Raw genomic sequence first — 23,404 nt, forward strand, 5'->3', positions numbered from 1 at the left:
AAGAAATTACAATAAGATTTCCTGGTAATAAGAAAGAAAGAAATAAAATAAAAAATCTATTTTTTTCTGTAACCTGATTTTGAATATAAAATTATTACAATTATAAATGATGTTTGGGGGATTTTTTCCCCTGTTTTTTGGATAATTATCTAATAATCCTCCCCTCATTTTAAAACATTTTTGGGGGAATTTTCTTGTCATATTTTACTTATTTGTTGTTTGTTGCTTGCCATGTTGGTCATGCCCCCCATATCAAAAGAAATCAGACCAATTTAGTCACGTTTTAAAGGGGCCAAATAGCTTGTGAAAGGCATCTGAATGCAGCACAAGAAAGCTGATGCTGATCCAGGTTTCAAAAAAGAGGTCGGTGAGGGGGGCTTGTTGCACTCATGACCCCTGCATTTTAAACTTGAGCTGCGGCCCTGGCACCTGCCCTCCCTCTTACTGTCCTCATTAGACTTGGCAGAAATATTGGAGAGAATTTCACTTAAGGTCTGATTCTGAGGTCATTCACGGTAACAGATGTTTCCGAAATGTGACTCTGAGCTCTGGCGCCACGCCTCCAGGACCGCACATCTCCTCACATCTCCCCCCTCTCTCCGGCCGGCTTCACTGCTAGAGGCGCTCAGCCTGCACACTGAGTGGATGCGCAAGGACGGATAGAAGTATCCTCTGATACTCAGCCTACAACTGGTGCGCTATCGCGTTTGGACGCACAATTACGCACGGCTGCAATTTAAGCTGCACAGTCCATTTTCTAAGGACTGCTTTACTCTGATGCATTTTGCAGTATTTAGAAGACATCTTTCTTGCTGTCTTTCGTGTATGAGGATTTCCACCTTTTAAGTCTGCAGAAAGTGGTGAGCAGTGCGGAGGCAGGGAATATGATCCACGCGTAAACTTCTGTTCAGGCTCTCTTAGTTTCTATCCGCTCACCATCTTTAAAAATGCAAATCCTCCTGTGCACAGCTGTGCTCCTGTACCTCAGGGAGTCTGCCAGCACTGAGCCTAAAGACAAGTGTCCCACGCGGTGCGATGTGAGTACCTGTCCGAGTCCTAGCTGCCCCAGCGGCTACGTCCCAGACCGCTGCAACTGCTGCCTGGTGTGCGCGCAGGGAGAGGGCGAGCCGTGTGGCCGTAAGGACGACCTGCCGTGCGGGGACGGGCTGGAGTGCAAACACCCGGCGGGCAAGCGGCTCTCCAAGGGGTTCTGTCGGTGCAAGTACAGCCATGAAGTGTGCGGCAGCGACGGGAAGACGTACGGCAACGTGTGCCAGCTGAAGGCGACCAGCAGGAAGGCGCAGCAGCAGGGACTGCCGGGCATCAGCCAGAGCCAGAGGGGACCGTGTGACGCCGGCACAGGTACGATTTACGCATTGGTGGCTTCATTTGGCGAACAAGAGACTATAGGAAGCACCAGACAGGGCCGGAGGAAAGATTTGTGGGACCCTAAGAGGAGCCCTTCACATAACTACATTAATTAAAAATAATAATGATAAAAAATATAGATAGATAGATTTTTTTTTGTGCAAATCTGTAATGGAAATCAGCCATACTGTTAGCCAGATCACAAAACTGATTACAATCCATTGTCATGTAATTGGTGGAAATGCTCATGAAAGAGTTTGTTAACAAAAAACACCAGAAAAAGAATAACTTTGGCACTTTAGTAGTTCAGTTACAATAAAAGTTATATTGCAAACTATGATTTCTAAGACCAACAATGAACCCCCATCTAGTGCAACTACAGTAAAAATGTGTTTCCAACAATATCATGTTGACTCATCAGAAGAGTGCGGGCAGGCCCCTTCTGCCCCCACATCAATAAACCGCCCTGTGGCTTTGCTCCTGTGTCTTCACATTATTAAGAGGCAGATTAATAACAGCAGAGTAATGCTTCACAGCACTAATAAACAGTGGTTGGGGGGGCAGGTGCAGGTTTAACAGCCTGTTAAAGAACACCAGAGCCAGTCATTTGGAACGAGCAGACGGTGGGAATTAACCACACCTCCTGTAAAAAGTTGTTATTCTGTCCTGCAGACTGACCCAGAATAATTCCTCAACCCAAACACAGAGTTCATGTGCAGGCCTCGCTCTGTAAACAACGTTTCCGTCAGAGAGTGGAGCTCCTTCAAGTAAGAGGAGATTCTATCTCAGCTCTGGGGGAGCTCAGATAGAATAGATAGATAGTTTCTTTCCTGAACAGAGAAGGAGGGGGTCCCTCTGTAAACTTAAAAGATCCCAGCGGTCCACACTGCTTTTAGACTTATATGAGATCAATGCAGATGTGTATGGTGTTGGTAGAGGATAACTTGGCGTTTTACTTATGGTTTATCATGGGTGATTGTAAGAATATTCTCAAGGTTTCCGACTTCGGTTATGAGATTATTAGCGACACGACAGCATGGCTCAAGAGATGGCAATGTTACTTTGGCTCTATGTTTCAGTGCATGTTTCTAGGCAGTAGCTAGTAGTCTGTAGGGACTTGTCTTGGGAAATGGGAACTATCTGATATAAGTCTCTTAAGGCCCGTCCACACCAAGAACGATTACTAGAATTATAACTATAAAAAGATTATTTTTTAATTTAAAAAAAAAAAGATTTCATGTATGATTGAAATACTTCTAGCCAATCAGAGTCGGTCTTATTTAGACATCACATCCAACATTGGTCCTAATATGTTTGATTCTCCCAATTCCTGTCATCTTTGAAGAATTTCATGAACCCATATCCTTCTAATTTTCTCTGTGTTTCTCCTTAACCTTCTCACAATGTACAGCAGTAGCAGGTCATCGACATCTGTTTACAGAATTTTATCATTTGTCACGCTCATATCATTATAATTACAGTAATAGTACATGGTGTTGACCAACCATGGTAAAGAGTGAGGCTGATAGACGGAAAGCCACCAGCTTAACCCACTGACCAAAACTGGCATTGTAAGTTTCTGCAAAGCCCGGACAGGTTAAATTGGTATGTGTTATATGTAGCGGATATATTGAAACTTCCAATTTTATGTTGTGACAAAGCTGTGGTTAACGTGTGGTTAGGTTCAGGCAAAAAAAACCACTCAGTTATGGTTAGAAAAACACCATGTTTCACCACAAGCACTTCTGAAAATGCCATTGGTCTCCAACAGTGTTTCAGAGAGAGGCTTAGCTGTGTTCATCCAAACAAAGTTAAAGTCATGTTTAACAACTGAAGTCTTAGAAAATGATTTTTTTTAACCTGATAGGCACCAGACCTTGAACTTCATTTAGCCTTTCCTGTCTTTCAGGAAGAAGACTGCGATTGATTGCAACACTAAAATATTTTTACTGGTTCCTTTGACCAAAACTTCAGGTTCAGTGGCAGAGAACCCTCACTTTCCTTTGTGCCCCACTGATTTCCAGTCATGTGACCCTTTGAAACCCATATGGCACCAGGTGTTAATTAACAGCAGCACTGAAATGTTTCCAAGCTAAGTAAACACTGAGCTACAGTAAAGCGAAAATACACTGTCAATAAATATGGTGACCTAGGTGGTAACTGACATAGTTTTACTCTACACACACACACACACACACACACACACACACACACACGGCCAGTATGTTGTAGATTCATGGCAGCATGTGTTGTTTCACAGTCCTTCTGCTGTCCTCACTTCTTACGTGTTTCTCATTCAGACTACTGTCTCCATTCTAAAGCAAAGGTTACAGGCTATAAAATCATCCTTCCATCCCTCCATGCTGTTTTACTCTCTCCATCTGTCCCACATTCTCTCCGTCTCTCTCTCACCACGCAGTCTGTACTCTCCTGCCGTTTACTAAACTTGTAAAAGTAGAGCATGACCGCTGCTTGGAGGAAGTGTTTCACACAGACTGCAGCCAAACACACTCACCACACTGTTCCAAACAAAGGTAGACCGTCAGTGTTTGGCTTCGTCTCCTGCAGTCACTGAGTTCAGCTTATTTCCGTTCACCGGGAAAATCCACTTCCCAGTTTGTTACGTTTAGTTTAAAGTTTTATAAGGTTGAAGCTCTTTGTGCATTTGTGAGAATATACAGTGTCCCGAGTTCTGTCGTGCATCAAGGTGGCTGTTTAGTAGCTCTTTAATTTCTCTTTTTATTCATTTTCTATCCTCAGTGGACACTTCTGGCACAAAATTTCACAGAAAATACAAGCTACAACTCAGATCGACATCAGTTTTCTTGTGCTGTGTTCAGACCACTATTAACCCTTTGAAATGGAAAATTTAACTAATTGCACGAAATTAGCAAAAGGTTACAAGAAAATGCCCTGAAAATCAGGGGGGGATTTTTTTTTAAAAAAGGGAAATGTCCTAAAAACGTTATTAGTATTATTATACTTATTTTTTTCAATTTTCAGTACTTTTTTTTTAAGGTAATTTTCTTGTAACTTTTTCTTGCTAGTTTTTGGGCCATGACTTTTTAAGTTGCTGATTGCCAAATTAATTTGCTCAGGTTTCAAATGGCTAAATGGCCTTTTGTCTATGTGTGTTTTGTTTTTTTTTTATCAAAGACTATAAAATAAAGAATGTATGTAAAACGTTTTTGCACCAGGCTGTAAACAGGTTTACTTATGCTGTAAGGTTGGCATTTCAACATGGAGGTCTATTGGGATTAGCCATAAGGAACTGCAGGTTTTGGCACATCCACATTGACTTCGTTTTTCAGCCTCTGAGGCTGCCGCTTAGTTTTCACGTGCTCATTGAGGCAACTGATGACAAAAGACTAAACACAAACGTCACAACACAGAAATACATTTTTTTAAATGAGTAATAGTTGAACATTTTAAATGATTCCGCTGATGAATTTCACTGTAACTATTTTTCACAAAACTAGGATTCAGTTCCAGAGAAAAGCACCAAACACCCAAAACAGTTTATCAGATCCAAATCTTTAGGGGTCATACATGTGAAGACAGTCTGCAATGGCAGAAATCACACAAGAAACACAAATCCCTAACTCCAAGCAGAGTCAAAAAACACACAATCAAACAGGGGGAAAAAAAAGCAAGAAAGCATGAACTCTACAGCAACAATGTGGAAACTGAATGGGGGAAACACTGGGCTTTAAATACACAAAGGCTGATTACTAATTGCACACAGGTGAGAGAAACAAGACACAGGTGAAACACACGAGGTCATCAACAAAGGCGGGAAAACCCAGGAAGTGAGAGCAGCACTAAACACAATGACAAGAAATTTCAAAATAAAACAGGAATTGGACACAAACACAGAATCTCACATTCGCATTATATAAAGTGGTGTTTTTTAGCTACTGCTAGTACGGCTTGACAAAGGGAAATAGAAAGGGTTCATTCTGCGGTGTGTTCAGTATGTTACATCGTCCCCTGTTTTAGAGAATTTTGTTGAAGATGTTTCCTTAGGCTGATGCAAAATGAATAGACAGAGGTTATGAACCAAACCATTTGGAATCATTTGAGGACATTACATATCTACAGTTAATGTCATGCCAGTCTGTCATGTTTGTATGTGGGGCCCATGTGGCTGGTAAATAGGCTGAAAATGGGCCCTGTCCACATGTTCCATAATGGCCAATTGCCCATATAGGTGGGTTTACCTAAGTGGGCCCCGGATAAGATGCCCATTTTGGGCCCATACCAACTGGATACTGAGGTAGTCCTAACATAAGTCATGTGTTGTTGTATGGATGTTGGGACATGTTGTGTTGGATGGACAGAAAGACAGACGGACCCTCTGTTTGGTGCTGATGAATGAAACAGATTGCTACTGCTACAGTCATCAACTCAGTCCTCACTCAGAAGGTTACAATCATCTGAAACACACACACACACACACACACACACAGAATATACCAGTGAGAGATATCAACAGAGGGAAGAGGAAGTCCCTGTGGCCCAGAGTTGTGGCCGACTCTATTTACATTCCCCTTTGATCACAAACCGTTTATTTTGTCTGGGTTTAAAGGGTGCGTGGCTGGCACACACACACACACACACACACACAAACACTCTCTCACACACACACACACACACACACACACACACACACACACACACACACACACACACACACACACACACACACACACACACACAGGTCACTGGAGCATTAAAGGCGTGGTACTTAACTAAACTAAAAATATATGGGTGACTGACCTGCAAGTCCCAACTCCCAAATTGGTTGGTAAATGGTCCATCATGCCCATTGAGATTAGTACTAGAGTTTAGAGAAAATTGCCCCAAATTATCAAGGCAACAATTAATCAATTCTTTCTAAGAAGGGGTTTTATTTTTTGGAAAATCAGTAGTTGTCTACCTCTAAAACCTTGTGGTTCATATGTTGGCAAAGATTCTCAGTCATCGCTCATGGCCAGAGGCAACTGGACTTGCTTGAGTTTCTTGAAGACGTTTCATCTCTCATTTGAGTGGCTTTTTAAGCTCTAAACTGAACTGAAGAGGCTAAAACTAAAGAGGTCACGCAAATAAGAGGCAGAAGATCTTCAAGAAAGTCAAGCAAGTCCAGCTGCCTATAATGTAGCACCTATTAACTTATGGTTCATGTGATCGTATTCAGTATATTTCAGTTTTCTTGAGTCTGTCACTGATGTAAGTGATTCAAACTCCACACAGGTCATGAAAGCTTCACATGTGCTGTTTGAAACACTCTCCATCTGGTCAGTGCGTCTCTCTCTGGGGAAGAATCCTCACACAAAGAGAAAGTCGTTTATTTGAGCTCTCTAGCAGCAGCTACAGCAGCGTTTTCTCTCTGTGGAAGTCTACATTACCTTGCTAATGGAAAAACCTTTTGACTTTTCATATTTCAAGACATGGCCTGTGTCAGCGGGCCATACTCCTGCCATGGTGATCTATGAGCACTATGGAAATTAAAGCTGCAATAGTCAATATTTGTTTATGACCAGTGGATCAAATGACTGTGTAAAATGCAACAGGATATTCTCATTCCCAGCTAGCAGGAAGCATTTCCACAATTTGCAATAACGTTTTAAAGAAAATATTTTAATCTAATGTTCAAAGAAGATTTTAAGGATGTTTATCATTTCAAATAATGTTCCTGTAAGGTTAAATGCTGACTAAGACATAACGTTATAACTGCAACATTCTGAGGATGTTTTGGTGACATTGTCACCTCTCAACATCACCAAAACATCCTCAGAAAGTTACAGTTATAACGTTACATCTTAGTTAGCTTTTAACCTTATAGGGACATTATCTGAAATGATAAGCATCCCTAAAAGGTTCTTTGTACATTAAATTAACTTGAACTTTTAGGTAACGTTAGCTAATGTTATGAAAACGTTCCCTGGTAGGTGGGAAGTTGCTCTAAATAATTTACAATTGGTTTAAAACGCAGCTGCCAAAAAAACTGTCTAGGACAAATCGTCGATCCCACATAACACTCGTTCTTGCATCCCTCCATAGGCTCGCTGTAAAATTCAGAATAATCAACAAAATCCTGTTGATTACAATACGGCACTGCACAACCTGGCCCCCGGTTACATTTCTGACCTCCTTGTTCCTTATTCTACTTCTTGACCACTTCAATCCTCAAATCTTGGCCTTTTATCCACCCCCTGCTCCAAATGCAAAACAAAAGGGTAATAGTGCTGTTGCTGTTTTAGCTCTGAGCCTGAGAAATATCTTCCCCAGTCCACATTTGCTGAATCCTTGGACCATTTTGAGCACTTTACATAAGCCCACCTTTATCAACAAGCCTTTCTATAGAGCCTCTCATTGCACAGTACTTTATATTATAATTTATTTGAACTTCATTCATTTATTTTAGGTACACGTATGTGTGTGTGAAGCGCTTTGTAACTGTGTCTTTTAAAAAGTGCTATATAAATAAAGCTTTACTTACTTGCCCCTGCGCTATCTTAAAAAAGCACGCCACAGCCTCTTAAAGACAGTAATGACAGCCTCCAATTATTTTCACCAGCAATTGTATCAGGTTGGCCATAATAAGAAATGTGAATTTGTAAAAAATGCTAATGTTACGACTTAAACCCACTGGCCTTAGCCTTTGGTTGGATTTTGTCTGTCATTTGAGATTCTCTTTTCAGTCTAAAATCACAAACCACAATTTCCTCAAAGGCTGTCTTGGCTCAGCAGCGTACAGTGCAGCTGTAGAGAAAACATGTAACTCATTATTACTGGTAGGCCCCGGCAATGCAAACTTTAGTTTTCCAAGAGAGTTGCCAAGTTTGTGCCATCAGGTGGGTTTGCTAATGTTTGGATGGTGGAACAGAGGAGATTGGTTTGCAGTGTCCTGACACAGATTTACTGTCTTTACACGTGACTGTGTTGACTGTATATTTCAGGAATAAAATCAGAGCGTTCAGGGAAAAAAGGTTTATTGTAAGTGTCACTATCAGAGGCTGTTAAGTATAAAGGCTCAAAGTCAAGTCAGTGTTATTTATGAAGCCCATTATCACAAATCACATTTTGCCCCCAAACAGCTAGCAATGTTTCGCTCTAAGAACACTTTGAGAATAGTACAAAGCAACTAATGCAATGTTTTAGTAACATTTTCAGCAGCAATTTTTCTTTTAGTTCCCAGAATGTTCTTCTTAAAGTTATAATACTATTCTCTATAAACATCAAAAAATATTAAAATGTTTTTTAAAAGTCTGTAATCTCAGTCCTCAATAACATGTTCTGAATGTAACTTTTGAAATGTTCTTTCTTTTTTTTGATCTGTCACCTCTCAACATCACAAAAACATCATCACAATGATGCAGTCAAAATGTTACGTCTTAGCATTTAACTTTGTTGGGACATTATCTGAAGTGTTCTTTGAACATTAGATTAAAATGTTTTCTTCAAGACATTGATGCAAATTGTAGGTAATGTTAGCCAGTGTTGTGGGAATGTCCCCTGCTAGCTGGTCCAAGGCAAGCCTGAGCCAGCTTTAGTTATTCAACAGAAAAGTATTTAGTGTACACTTAAATATGGAGATGGTATCTGCCTCCCAGACCGAAACTGGATGATGGTTCCACCAAAAAGGAGTGTGGTAGCTGATAGATTTGTATCTCACTGTGTAGGTAAAAACTAGAAAAAGAGGTTATTACTGTTTGTCCAAATCTGTTCACTATTATCAACAGCACTTCACAAAAAGTGTTCATTTAAAAAAAATTATTTTTAGTTGGCTTTTTTTCAGCATCACAGCACTAAGACTACTTTGTGCCGCTATGATCAATGCAGGTGCTCAGTGTTAGTGCTTTCGTATTAAAGTACTGTGGGTTAGTGTCTATGGTTCTGATCTTAACACCATGGTGTCCTCGTGGTTTATTTCATACTAACCTAGTTTTCTGTCTCGACAAGAAACTATTCATCCACTGTCCACCCAGTGCTTTGCGGGGTGCCACAAGGCTCTATTCTTGATCCTATGCTATTTTCTATTTATATTACAGTATATTGGTTTCACATCATTAGTCAACACAATATTATGCACCATAATAAATAAGAAAAGAAACAACTGGGTACCAATCTTATCTACATAAGATTGGTACCCAGTTGTTTCTTTTCTTTAATCCTATTCATTTTAGCAGGTTGGATGGACTTCTGAGTGATGCCAAAACTGAGAAATCTTTGCTAATCGTACTAAGTGTATTGCCAAAACTGTTCAACATTCTGTTAAATAATGCCAGTGTGGAAGTAATTCCTAACTGAAACTGCTGACTGGTTATTAAAATACATAATTCTTCTTGCCAGTATAGGTCCTTCACATGCTGCCAGCCCTCGTTACAAGTTCAACTTTATAGCTGATGTGGTGGAGAAAATTGCTCCTGCTGTGGTCCACATCGAACTCTTCCTCAGGTACTGACTCTGTATATGTGTGTGTGTGTTTGTGGGGGTTTCAAAAGGGTTTTATTAGGTAGATGTAACATCCTTATTAAAGTGGTGCCTAACCTTACGTATTTAGACATAGGCCAACCAAGACTAAAACTTACTGATGTTTCTAATCACAACCCAGGCATCCTTTGTTTGGTCGGAACATCCCTCTGTCGAGTGGATCTGGGTTTGTAATGTCAGATAACGGACTGATTGTTACCAACGCCCATGTGGTCTCCAGCACCACACCAGTGTCCGGTCAACAGCATCTCAAGGTACTGAAGTACTGCTTTTGCACATAAATGATGTATGCTTTATTTTACACAGCCACAGAGGAGTTGGTAGGTGTACTTTTGAACTCTGGACAGCCTCGGGCTAGCTGTTTCTCCCGCTTCCAGTCTTAATTCTGAGTTAGGTTAACTACATCCTGCTCTGATCTTAATGCACAAATGACCTTAGTATGGATTTGAATTTCCCAAAATGTTGCAATATGCCTTTAAGAGCCTGTTCATGATTGGTTTTGTAACGCATTTCAACGCTCTGAGTGCAAGCGGACAGCTGAGACACATCATTGTTAACACCTGTGTCGAGTATTTGTCTCCAGCTGACCACTTGTGTTCAGTTTTTGGAAATGCCTACGTCACTTACGCTAGAATGTCAAAGTGCCATGCACACAGTTATTATGTCCACACTCTAGTCTCTCTCTAGTCTTGTCAGCCATTGTCAGCTGGTACAGCTTGAGATGTTGCTGTCGGCAGAATCCAACACGTCTCCTTCCGTGGGGCAAAATATTGAACAGTCACACAACACTTTGTCCAACTTGTCGCAAAATGAGTAAGTTATGGCGATTTAGTGCGCTTTCACCAAAGCAACCACAGTGTCCTGCATAAATGATGTAGTCCCTATTGAGAATGTATCAGAACAGGTTAGCATTTAAGCTGATTACTTATTGACTGTAGACCAGATATAACTTTGACTTGAACTGATTTTAGTGAGACATTACCATCAGATTTTTCACAAGTGTACAAGTTTGACATCTTTATTGTCAGTTTGGGAATTAAAACAAGAAAATATATATTGCCAATATTGTTTAATGGATTTATCCACCATAGTAAGAATAAGGTTTTGATCTAAATGTCAACTTTTAGCAAATTTATCAAAGTTTAACATTGTCACTGCATACTGTCTATTTGCAAGTTCAAAATATCAGCTATGGCTTTCAGAACTGATTTTTGGCTGAACCACAGCTGGCTCAAAAACAACATAGGTTAGTTTATAAGGCTCTTACAGTATGGTACTAACTCTACTTGAAGAAATATACTGTGCCCAATACAAAGCTAACCTCATAGAAATGAATCAAGCCAAATCTTTTGCTTCCCATTAGGTTTTATTTGAGATGTTACATTTGTTAAAATCTCATTCTTTAATTCCTGCAGGTCCAGATGCATAATGGTGATGTCTATGAAGCCAGCATCAAAGACATTGACAAAAAGTCAGACATTGCTACAATCAAAATCAATACACAGGTGGGTGCACTGCTGTATGGGATTTTCTCAATAAGCAGGAAATAAGAAAATGAACTTAATTTGCTGCCAGTTTGAGCCAGACCATTGAGACAGCAACATAGAACTTTTCAGTAAAACTGTACTTGTGGAGGTAAAGTGGAGGTATGCATCAGAGTGAATGTTTCATTTGTTTAAACTTGGTTTCCTCTCTTAGGATGTGCTCTAAAGGGAAAGGATGTGTTTACAATGAGTGAACAACCTAAACTCAGTTCCATCAGACTGTTCTACATGTCTTGTGGATCATTTGTTATACATTCCAGAGATGGGTTTAATAAATTTCCATCCCTTCATTCAAACAAAATGTGAAATTAGCAACAGAAAGTAAACAAACAGTACTGAAGTACTGGACTGGACGTTTCAGCTTTACTCGTGGCATGCAGCTAAAAGCTCCTAACCAGATGTGTATGACATCAACATCTGGTGTACAACTGAAGTGAAGATTGGAAAACCATACTCTCCAAGAAAAGAGCGTCAGGCCAGAGTGTTGTCTGTTGTTAACACTGTAGATTGAAGTTGTCTTTGTGCCATATCCTTGGATTTTGGAAGGGAAACTCACAGAGAGGTCCCAGTCTTAAATTAAAAGAAGAATGTTGGTAATATGAAGAGAAAAACAGTCTGAATAGGGCAGGTTGTGGACTGGTCTAAAACAACAGGACTTTCACCACAGAGAACGCAGATTGTGGCCTGTATGAAACCAAAAATCACCTTTGTTTTAAGGTAACGTCACCTATTTACATCACGTTAGGTAATAAATATACTTATTTTAACCCACAATATGATTTTGTTCTATATTTAACCTAGTTTTGTTGCCAAAACTAGCCCTCCCTTCATCACAAGCAAGTCCTCTACCTTGCACCGTCATTTTAACTTTGGATATTTCATATCATTGCAACCAGACAAAACCAAAGCACCACAGCAGAAGAAACGCTGCACCTCTGAGTTGCTCTCAAGCGCTCCCAGCTGGACATTTCCTGAAGAGTACCTGCCATTTACAGCTACGGAAAAAAACACTTTAATGGCCCCAGGCTTTACAGTAACAAGCATCAGTAAAAAAAGAGAGGAAGAATACCCAGTGAGAACAGTGCTGGTTCAAACCCCTTTAAACAAAGGCTTGGCAAAGTGGATTTTTTTTTTAGATTAAAAAATGCATTCAGCATGTCTGTTTGGCCTGAAGGAGAAACATTGGACGTGAACAAAACAGTGTCTGTTTACAATGATGAGGCCAACTTGGATCCGCCCGCCTCATGGCCTCCATTAGCACAGTGACACTCCAGCAGGGTAATGACTCGTTTGTGGCATTTTATCAAGGTCAGCAGTGTGTGTTTGACTTTACAGTGTGTGTCATACATGTGTCCAGGTTCACAGTGGTGTTAATAGGGTGGGGTTATGGACCACAGTCAGAATCCAAACCTTCCCCCGGGGGTGACACCAAATACTTCCAGCACATCCACAGCTCATACCACCTCAGGGATTTCGGGGGGATTTTCACAGTGTGCTGCTCTTACGTCACTTCCCAGCTAAAGTTGTAGACATTTGCTGATTTTCTGGGCTGATACTGGCCACAGCAAAATAAACCAGGCATGTTGTGCATGTTACCTATATATTCATTTTTTTCAGTGATATTTTTTTAAATTAAATCCCCATGTAGCTGGCTAGGCGACAAAAATACTTCACATAGATCAAGGTTTTGGTTAAATATTGAAAAAGTCAAGTCCCCTCCAAAGAAACCAAAGGTGCTGACATGACTTGAGGAAATTTCTACACAGATTAATTGGTTGTCTTTGTCCTACTTACGACATCATTCAAGGTTTAATAAACATGGAATGCCTTCAACGCCGACTGCTGAACCTTGGCTTCACCGCCGTATTGGCGTTGACATTGGCAACGTTACTTATCCTCCTGAGAAACAGAGAAATTGCTATTTTGTATTCTGTATGACATGGAATGAAATCTAACTGTGATCAGTGTACACCATCACTCTAAGGTAGCTGTGTGTGTGTCCACATATTTTGGTGTCTTTCCGCCACATTTAAAAAGATTACTCATGCAGCTTTTAATATTGAAGAAAGATTTCCACATTTTGAAGTGGTGTTCTTAGTCATCTTGTTCCAACACTTAAATGAAGTTGTGTTTAGTCTCAGGACATATGTTAATAAGTCACATTCCATCAAATGGAAATGTTCTAGATGCTTGTGCATCATTTTATAAATATTTCCTCAAAATTTAGGTGGAGAGCCTTATTTGGTATCTCTGGAAACTTGGGGATTTTACCCAGAAATTATATATATTGCTGTGGGTTTGGGTAATACTTGGCCACACAAGATGTGCTTGTAGAGATAAAGTCACTGTTGGGTGGGTCATTGAGTCTGAGCAAAAATATCTGCTTTCAAAATCCATTATCAGTTGATCCTCGGTTCCCGGCACGACCGAAGGTTGACGTGTCTCCATTAGAAGTGAGAGAGCTGGATCAGGACCAAGACAGGGAGGAGTGAGAGAAACACAATCCAAAGCACTCCACCTTAGAGAAACTCTTTCTGCTCATTCCTTCTCTCCCTCCGTCACACATCTGTCTCCTGAGCATGTGTTTCTAGTCAGATTCATTCTTTTCCTCCCCTTACTTTGTTGTCAGTATATAGCTGCATAGTATTATTTTAGTTCATTTAGTCTTTCCAAAATGTTGTTTTTGTATTGACTTTGTATGTTTTACAGCTGTTGTCATCATCATTATGGCTGTTATTCATGGTTTTCCACACTTTATTCCACATTTGTCCTCACCTCACCATGTTCCAGATGTGCTGGAATTGTTGATTGTTGGTTGTTTGAGGTTTGATACCCTCGATTTGCAGTACTTGCACAGTGGCTTCTTGGAACTGTTAAAATAGCAGTTAAAGCTTTTGTGTGTTACCAACATTACAGTTATTTTAACACACTTTAGACCTTATTTTTGGAAGGTGCAAAGTTGAAATATGCAGGCCTTGGGCACAAGCTTAAATTGAGGTGTATGGAGATTCATGAGCAGCAGTTGCACAGCTGTGAAAGAGGTTGAATTGGAGCGCAGATTAACGGAAAGTTAATTTTTTTTACTACTTTTACTATTTTACTTTTGCACTATATGCCTTGAGGTTAGTATACATTTTTTACTATTCACTTAACAGTCCAACAAAAGCACAACTATCAAAAGCATATGGAGATGAACATTAAAAGTTATTACCTCAATAATTTTTTATGACTTTCTTTTACACTGCAGTGCAACCTCTGGTTTTAACTTATAGGTTTAGCATGCATCAACGTACCACTCTTTTATGTACTGTAGGATGCATGTGGCCATTTTATAGAGACAGTCAAAAATACATACTTACCTTTTACCTGTTTTTAGTGCTATGTATCAATGTAGATTGTTTTGGTTGTGAAGTTTAGGACTGGAATGGACCCAAATGCAGAAATCAGACTCAAAAAGCAAAGTTCCAAAGTTCAATCCAGCACAAGGTCACACACGGGGAGGTAAAATGGCAGCAACAGTGCAGGCAAAGAGCAGAGAAACAGTCCAAAGGATCAAAAACCCGGCAAGCAGCAGAGAAACAGGAAAAATCCAAAGTAAAAAAATAGGCTGCAGTCATACACAGGTGGAAAAGCTGGTGAGCAAGAAATCTTGAGTACAAGACACCTGGTAACAGGTGAGCTAATGAGAGGGGTCCAAATACGAGACATAGGTGCTGATCAAAAGCAGGTGTTGCAGAACAAAGAAAGGAAGTAACTCTCACAGAAACAAGGAAACACCAGGGTTAACAAAATAAAACAGGGAATACAGAGTCTATGGTGGATTATTACATCGGTGTGAGATATCGGCCATCGAGATGTCTGCCCTCTCTCCAATATAATGCAGATAGGTGGCACTCAGCTTGTGGTTCTCAAAGTGCCCAAAATGTGATCTTGAAAAACTCAACAGCAATGTCTTTTTCCAGAAATTATGACACACTTCTCAAGATAATCCACAGACCTTGTTTCATGAAGGAATAATTTTCTTTGTACCCACCAACTGAATCATCACGCAGAGGTATGCAGCTTCTGCTAGCTAACCTGGCACTTCTGAGCTAGCTAACATTATAGGTCAGCCAAGGAGGATGCCATTTATGTTTACGTCTCGCATTGTCATAAGCACAAGCCTCACATCCTTGAGTAGATGCACACCTCTTTCTGAGCGGTTCAGTACAACATCTGCCTGGTCAGCGTTGACAATTTAGCACGCCAAGTTGCCACCACTAAATCTGAAGTACAGTTATACTACATGCCACTCCACTTACATTATCAAATGAAGTATTCTACAAGCATTGGTATCTCTTTAAATGTACTGGAACTGGTACTATAACTGTTTTGATGATACCCATGCATGCTTACCCTACTACAGCATTATCTAACCATTTGTTTCTTGTCTTCTCCCAGGAGAAACTGTCTGTATTGTTTCTGGGCCACAGTGCAGACCTGAGACCCGGGGAGTTTGTGGTTGCAATCGGCAGCCCCTTTGCTCTGCAGAACACCGTCACCACCGGCATTGTCAGCACCGCCCAGAGAGATGGCAAGGAGCTAGGCCTCAGGGACTCCGACATGGACTACATCCAAACTGATGCTATTATCAATGTGAGAATATAGCAAGGCAGAACCATGTAATCTAAGTCAAAAGTCTTAAGTAGTGCAGTTGGGATTTCTATTTGTTTGGTCGCAAAAATTGCTGTATTGTGAAGTGTGCATTTTGTACACCAAAATACTGTTTCTTTTTGTGTTTTCTTTCACAGTATGGGAATTCAGGGGGACCTCTTGTCAATCTGGTGAGCTTTTGGTTTCCTACCTCAGAGCTGACTGCTGTAAAATTCCTTTCTCTGCTTGGTTGCAGTAGATAAACCTAAAATATAAATTGTACAACAATTGTCTCTGTATGTAAGGATGGGGAGGTGATTGGCATCAACACCTTGAAGGTTGCAGCAGGAATCTCATTTGCAATTCCCTCGGACCGAATAACTCGTTTCCTTAATGACTCACTTGACAAGCACAGCAAAGGTGAGTTTAACAATGATGTCACTGAACCAGGACCAAACACCTTTGAGTAATATGCAGAGAGTAACTGGAGTGTCTTTCAGATGTGAGGTCAATAAAAAAGCGTTTCATTGGAATCAGGATGTTGACCATCACACCAACGTAAGTCTGACCTGTCATTATTGTGTTTATGGAAAATATGAAAAATAGAGATAACATACTGTTTGCATCTTGTGATGTTATTTAAGAATAACCCATTTTCAGTTTTGTCTAAATACTCAACTCCTGCCCGTTTACATACTTCAACAACAGGTTGTCCAGCTCAGGGCAGGTTATAGCACCAACATTAAAATCCAGACCTCTTGAAACAAGCAAAGGTGTCCCACAAGGATTTAGTTTTGGTCCACCTCTATTCACATTATACTGATCATCAATACCCTAAATAATATACCTTTCCTAAATTGTTTGAGGGAAATGCATCTTTTTATGCTGATGACACAGTTGCTTATTGAACTAACTCGCTCATAGCTCGTACTTCCTTTTAATAGTGTCAAAAAATTACCTATAGCTTGTCTTGAATACCTAGAAAACATACAAGTTGTGTTATTTACACATTATTATAAGACATGTTTGAACCCTCATGTGCTGTAACAGGAACCGTTGATTCCTGAATTAAATCAGTTGATTTAGTTATTTGGAATTTGGTTACATAATTCACTTTCTTTGAGAAACTGCATCTTTATTTTTTCCAGGTTAATTGAAGAGCTAAAACAGCAGAATCCAGACTTCCCCAATGTTACCAGTGGGATTTATGTCCATGAGGTCGTTCCTCACTCACCTGCACAGAAGTAGGTTTACTTTGATTATTCATTCCTTAAACAAAACTGTATATAGTTTGTTACCTGTTTCTAAATTGAAATGAATGCTTTACCTATAAAATCTCTGTTTATCCTGCTCTTTGTCTCCAGAGGTGGTATCAAAGATGGTGACATTATTGTGAAACTGAATGGCAAACCTTTGATGGCCACTGCTGATCTGCAGGGGGCGCTGCAGGAGGAGACAGCCCTACTGCTGGAGGTCAGGAGGGACAATGACGACCTGCTCTTCAACATCGAACCTGATGTTATCATGCAGTAGAAATGGGAAGCACCGCTCTCATGCAGAGTTAGACCAACATTAAAGGCCCTATTTTTGTGAAAGAACACATTGGATGGTGGAAGCTTTGCACCAGTGCAGTGAACTTTAATCAAGCGCACACATGTTCTGATACTTTGGTAACTGGCTGTCAACTGTGCCAAAGTAAAAGAAGCCCATGGACGACATGGTGCAATGCAGTCTTGGTATCAAGGATTTACACCTGCTCAGACAAGGTCAACATTGGAACAACTACACACATGACATCGCATTACCCCAAACCCTTTTCATGTTGAGTTTCCCTTTGATTTTCACCTTTTTCAACCAGTAGACACATTTACTGTACAAGTACCTCAAAAATATGTTAATATGAGTCAAAAATGGCTGTTAGGCAGTATGTTATGGTGCACACCATGAAAAGATGAAAGCAGAGTTGATGAATATATAGTTGAATTGATGAAATTTCTATTTTTAGAAGGCGAAAATGACATACACATAAATGAATACATTTTGCTCTTAAGCATTTTTCTGACAGGGGGACATAGTCACAAGCATACATCAAAAAAACTTTCATGACCCTCTTTAGTATCCATACAAGGGTGAAGAGTTGCTCCACTGTTCTATGACCAGGTTCTCCTCTGGTTCTCTTAATCTAAATCCAAGTGAGGTAGTAGTTAGTAGTGAAGAGAGAGCTGAGTCTGAATAAGCAAAGCTCTTGATTTACCAGCTGATCTACTTTTAAACCCTCTTCAATGGTATAAGCTTTGAGCGATGACTAAAAGAAATGTGGATAGAAACATCCAAAATTAGTTTCCTTTGCAAGGTAGATTCAGTCAAGTCAATTTTAAGTCAAGTCAAGTCAATTTTATTTATAAAGCCCATTATCACAAAACACAGTTTGCCTCAAAGGGCTTGACAGCATACGACATCCCTTTTCCCTTAGACCCTCACATCACCTCAGGAAAAACTCCAGAAAATGAACCCCTGTAACGGGGAAATAAAGGAAGAAACCTCAGGAAGAGCATCAGAAGATGATGAGGGATCCCTCTTCCAGGACGGACAGATGTGCGATAGATGTCGTAAATAACAACTGAATTACAATTATGACAAAAAGGAAAGAGAAAGACTGAGGGGAAGAAAGGGGGAGAGATGCACAGCAATAATGGAAACAGACGCATGTCATATTACAATAATGATAGGTGTTCTAAATGCACTCTATGATAATATTGTGGGTGTTGATAAGAGCCCCGTGCGTATATAATGATAGAGGAGGCTTGGTTCATAATAATGGCAGGTTGCATTAGCACGAACACAGGCTTAGCTTCAGACAGGACCACAGCAATGGCACAACCAAGACCACCATCAGGGCGAGTCGGGGGTACAGTATCAGTGCAGCCACAGCATGAGCACGACCAAAGGCAGGGTCACAGCGCCAGCACAGCTATCACCATGATCAGGAGCAGCCAAGATTGCAGCCAGAATCTGGGAAAACTAGGAAACAAGGGAGCCGAAATTCTCCATAGAGGCAACGGAGTTAGCATAATGCAGTAAACACACATTAGCGTTTTCAGATGGAGGAAGCAAGAGAAGGAAAAAGGAGCTCAGTGTATCATAGAAAATCCCCCGGCAGATTAACCTATGTCAGCCTAACTAGGGGCTGGTCCAGGCAACCTGTGCCAGCCCTAATTATAAGCTTTATCAAAGAGGAAGGTGGTAAATCTACCCTTAAAAGTGGAAACGGTATCTGCCTCCCTAAACTGAAACTGGAATATGGTTCTATAAAACAAGCATAACAGCTCAAACAACCAGGTGCTAGGAGTAGAACAGATGCTTCTTTGTGTTAAAAGGAGGCACTTAAGGTGGTTCAGGTATTAGATCAGGCTGTCTCCAGGATGCCTCGTTTTTGAGGTTATCTGGCCATTTCCAACTGGGGGAAGAGACAGGGCAGATCAAGAACGCACTGGAGAGATTATATATTCCATCTGGCCTGTAAACATCATGGGCTCGTAGGAGAATCAGGGGAAAAGGATGTATGAGATACAATGCTGAATGGATGGATGGCTGGAAGGATGGGGAGAGTTGTTGGGATTGTTGCGATTGTTAGTCCCATGCACGTTAAACTGCACGCTAAACTACAAACTACAAATGCACCATATTCAACTGGAATGTTAAATGGTTATCTGAAATGTGTTGATTGATAAGGAGGCCAATAAGTTCAAGTCTTTGTTCATCAAATCATTCAGGTCATTATCACATAAAATGTAGTGCAATTTTATCAACTCAGGCACCTTCATCAACTCTGCTTTTATCCCTTATTAATTGATTTTGCACACAGACTATAGATTCTTAACAGTATACTGTGTCAGCATACTTTTTGTGCTTTGCACAGTGGATTACACTTTGCACATTTTTTAAAATGAAAATATGGTTTTACTTCATTGATACTGGCCTCAATCATCGACCAGTGTGGTTCACTGCAGATATGATGAACAGTCCTTCTTGACCTAAACTAGTGAGTGCTATGTTCATAATTGTCATTATTTGTACTGTATGTAAGTTGTATGAGCAGAGGAACCATTCTAGATTGTTGGAGAATGATTTTGCTGACCACTTTGAGTCTTAAGGCCAGGCAGTTTCATTCCAAAATTGCTGAAAACCCTTTTAAATCTTTTATTGAAAATGTAATGACTTGCTTTGCATCTTTAGATGGAACAAAGTTCAAATAACTCAAAACTAAGTACCATAGTCCATCTTGGATGAATAAGGGTGTATCCCAGAGGAGTCCATTCAGTCTGATCCTAAAGTTCCCTAGATCCCTAAAGTTGCCCCACCTCTTTAACACAATGGTTCTAATTGGGTTACTTGTTTTAGGTCTTAATCCTAAAACCCTTAAAGAAATGATGTGGCATGGTGGAAACATGTGTGACAGCAAATGTCACAGTCAGACATAAAGTAACAAGAAAGTCACAAATAAAAAGGAAAACACTTTTCTGACTTTTTTTTCAGTGGTCCATCATGTTGATAACATTTGATACATCATATATTTGCTTATAAACTTGGGTATGATTGAACTTCCCTGATTTTACAATCAGTGCTAAGATTTCTGGGGCAATAAAGGCATTAGTATGTTTCCAAAAAATGCTTGTGAGATCATAGAAACCCCTTTGCCCCGGCAAATCTGTGAATCCTAGAATGGCAAAGAAATGGCTCTTACTCTGCCATACTCTGCCTCTGATTGGCCTACCCTGACATTCTTACCCTCACCCTAACTAAATTGTTTGAAACACACTGGAGCCTTTGGTGCAGACTCTGAACCTGGGAGCATATTGGGATACACTTGATATTTTTTTGCTTGTGTGTTCCATCTACTGTTAACATCCAATGACTCCTCAACTCAGTGAACAAGATACTTGAGATGGAGGTATTATAAGGCATCATTTCAAACACATCATGCTCTCAGTGCACATGGAACTTGATTTATGAGCCTTCTTTGTAAGTTCTCCAGTAGCGATATAGGAGGGCCTTCCCTTTTACCTGAAATATGGGGAAGAGCTGAATGCATTATCCAACACAAGCACTGTATACTACTCCATAATTGTGCTCTGCTTGAATTTCTGGTAACTGACCATTTCATCACTGACTACTCTTGTTTTTATGTGGTGTAATGGGATTTTATTAGCAAGCTAACCATTAACATAAACTGATTCAATGGCCACTTGGGGCAGAAGAACAGGCTGTAAACAGCACTGATGTACTATGAAGTTATCACCTTATGATAAATGTGTTAGCAAACAGCGGCCTATTTCAGCTTGTGGTGCTCAAAGTGCAAAAAAAAAAAAATATATATATATATATATATATATATATATATATATATATATATATATATATATAAACACCCTTCTACCATATCAAAGCCGGCAGGAAGTGTGCATCTACTAATGGATGATAGGCTCATGTTGTGACACATAAGATGTAAACATTGCTGATGTCCTCTTTGGCAGAGCTGCAATATTAGCCAGCTAAGTGGTGCCAGGTGAGCTAGTAGTAGATGTACAATTCCTTCTGCGTAGTGACACGGTTGGTGGGTGTAGTTTCGTAGAAAGGAAATAATCACAATTTCTGTAAAGAGACAATGCTGTTGAGTCTTTCAGATGTACTTTTTTGGCGCTGTTAGCACCATTAGCTGAGTGCCTTTTAGTTCCATTGTGTTGGAAAGAAGGCAGACAAGTTGCAGAGCGTTAGAGATAACCTCTAACCACTCTGCAACTTGCACCGAAACAATCTAGATTCATAAAAAGCACTACAGGAAAGGGGAAAAATATTATTTTTGTTTTGGGGTGGTCAACAGTCCCTTTTAAATTATAAGCCAAACACCAAAACAATAGGTTGAAAGTTGCTGAAATGCTCCCTCAGGCAGTTATTGACAATAGAGTGACCCCTTTTACATTACTCATTTGTTCTGAAATATAGATCAGTACAGCTTTAACATTTGTTGCTTGGCTAAATAAGGCTACTGGCTGGCTACGAGTCCTTAAGCAAAGACTTACCTCTGTTCTGGACACAGAGATGAAATTACACTTTATCTGATAGTGAGTTTGATGGCCAACAAAAAGATTTGCTTTTATATTTAAGCTTTCCTATAACCAAGATTAGTGGTTATAATGGGTCATTTTCCAACATGCAAGACTGTACCACAGCTGCAGAGGCTCTACAATAAACACAATAAGGTAGACTTTAGTAGGTTCAATCCTTAGTGGGCCATTTGTAAAATATGCTATTAATATTCGGGGGAACTGCCCAGTTTGATGCTTTCTGTCATATTTTATTTTTAAGCATCACAATGAGCTTCCAATGAAAGTTTGAGATGTCCAAACAGATAGTAAACATTGTCATTATCTATGGTTCATGGTTGGCATGATTCTTTATTGCTGTATGTCGTCCATCCATGACCAAATGTGAACCACATGTGTGCTGATTAAGTTGAAATGATGTACTCTGTTGGAATGAAGAGCACAAAATGTGAGTAGATGTTTGTACGTAGTCTCACCACTGCTGCTGCTCTGGTTTGTAACTGTTTGTCTTTTAGTATGAATCGACTCATGCTTTTATCACATCGTCAAAACCAAATGTTTACATGTTAAGTTGCTAACAAGGCATTCCTCTCCATCGGCCTTTGAATGCAGCCGCCAAATAAAGTTTTCACAAACTAACTTTGTTTTATTGCATCTGTAATGTCTTGATGGTGTGGAAATCTAAATTATACATCATTTTGTCCACATTTCCTCACCTTCGAATCTAGGTCACAAACAATGACTCATGGGACATTTTTGCAGGAGACATTTAGGAGCTCTTAGCACAGGAGTACAATACCTGACTGTGTGGAAACAAGGCTGAGCTCTCCTCGTGGCCAGCTATAAACATTCCTTAATGGAAACAAGTCTCACATGCTGGAATGCAGAGGAAAAACACAAAGGAAACTCTTTTTTGGGGTTCAGTGATAAAGTCACTGCAGACAGACGGTGATCGTTTTCAGACGTAATCATTCTTTCCTCCCCAGCTCTTGACAGGTCAGGAGTTTATTTTTAACACAGCGGGCAGACTCGCACAGGCCCATGGCCAATGTTGTGGTTAGTTACAAATGTTAAAAACACAGAAAGAACTCTTAGCAGCTCTCAGATGGCGTCCATACATATACTTCACACTGAGTTAAAACTCTAGCTAAAACTCTATACTATTGTATGGGGCCTTAAAAAAAGCAGCATATAGTTAATAATTGTTTTTATTAAGTTCTTTTATTTTTTCTTGGTCAGCCCAGGGTTGTTGAAAACCAG

The 23,404-nt window shown here is 40.1% G+C and overlaps 1 protein-coding gene across 1 annotated transcript; it reads left to right on the forward strand.

Moving 5' to 3' along the window:
* Nucleotides 1-386: 386 nt before the first annotated feature.
* htra3b (HtrA serine peptidase 3b) lies at nt 387-22,783 on the forward strand. The gene is made up of 10 exons (XM_042512254.2): nt 387-1,362; nt 9,729-9,828; nt 9,986-10,118; nt 11,280-11,369; nt 15,849-16,043; nt 16,199-16,231; nt 16,346-16,460; nt 16,541-16,598; nt 17,189-17,284; nt 17,405-22,783. The coding sequence occupies exons 1-10, from the start codon at nt 948-950 to the stop codon at nt 17,571-17,573; spliced, it is 1,404 nt and encodes a 467-aa protein (XP_042368188.2). The 5' UTR covers nt 387-947; the 3' UTR covers nt 17,574-22,783.
* The last annotated feature ends 621 nt before the right edge of the window (nt 22,784-23,404 follow it).

Source organism: Plectropomus leopardus, chromosome 23 (genome assembly GCF_026936395.1).
Source record: "Plectropomus leopardus strain MGB_pleo_1.0 chromosome 23, ASM2693639v1, whole genome shotgun sequence".
Lineage (NCBI taxonomy): Eukaryota > Metazoa > Chordata > Actinopteri > Perciformes > Serranidae > Plectropomus > Plectropomus leopardus.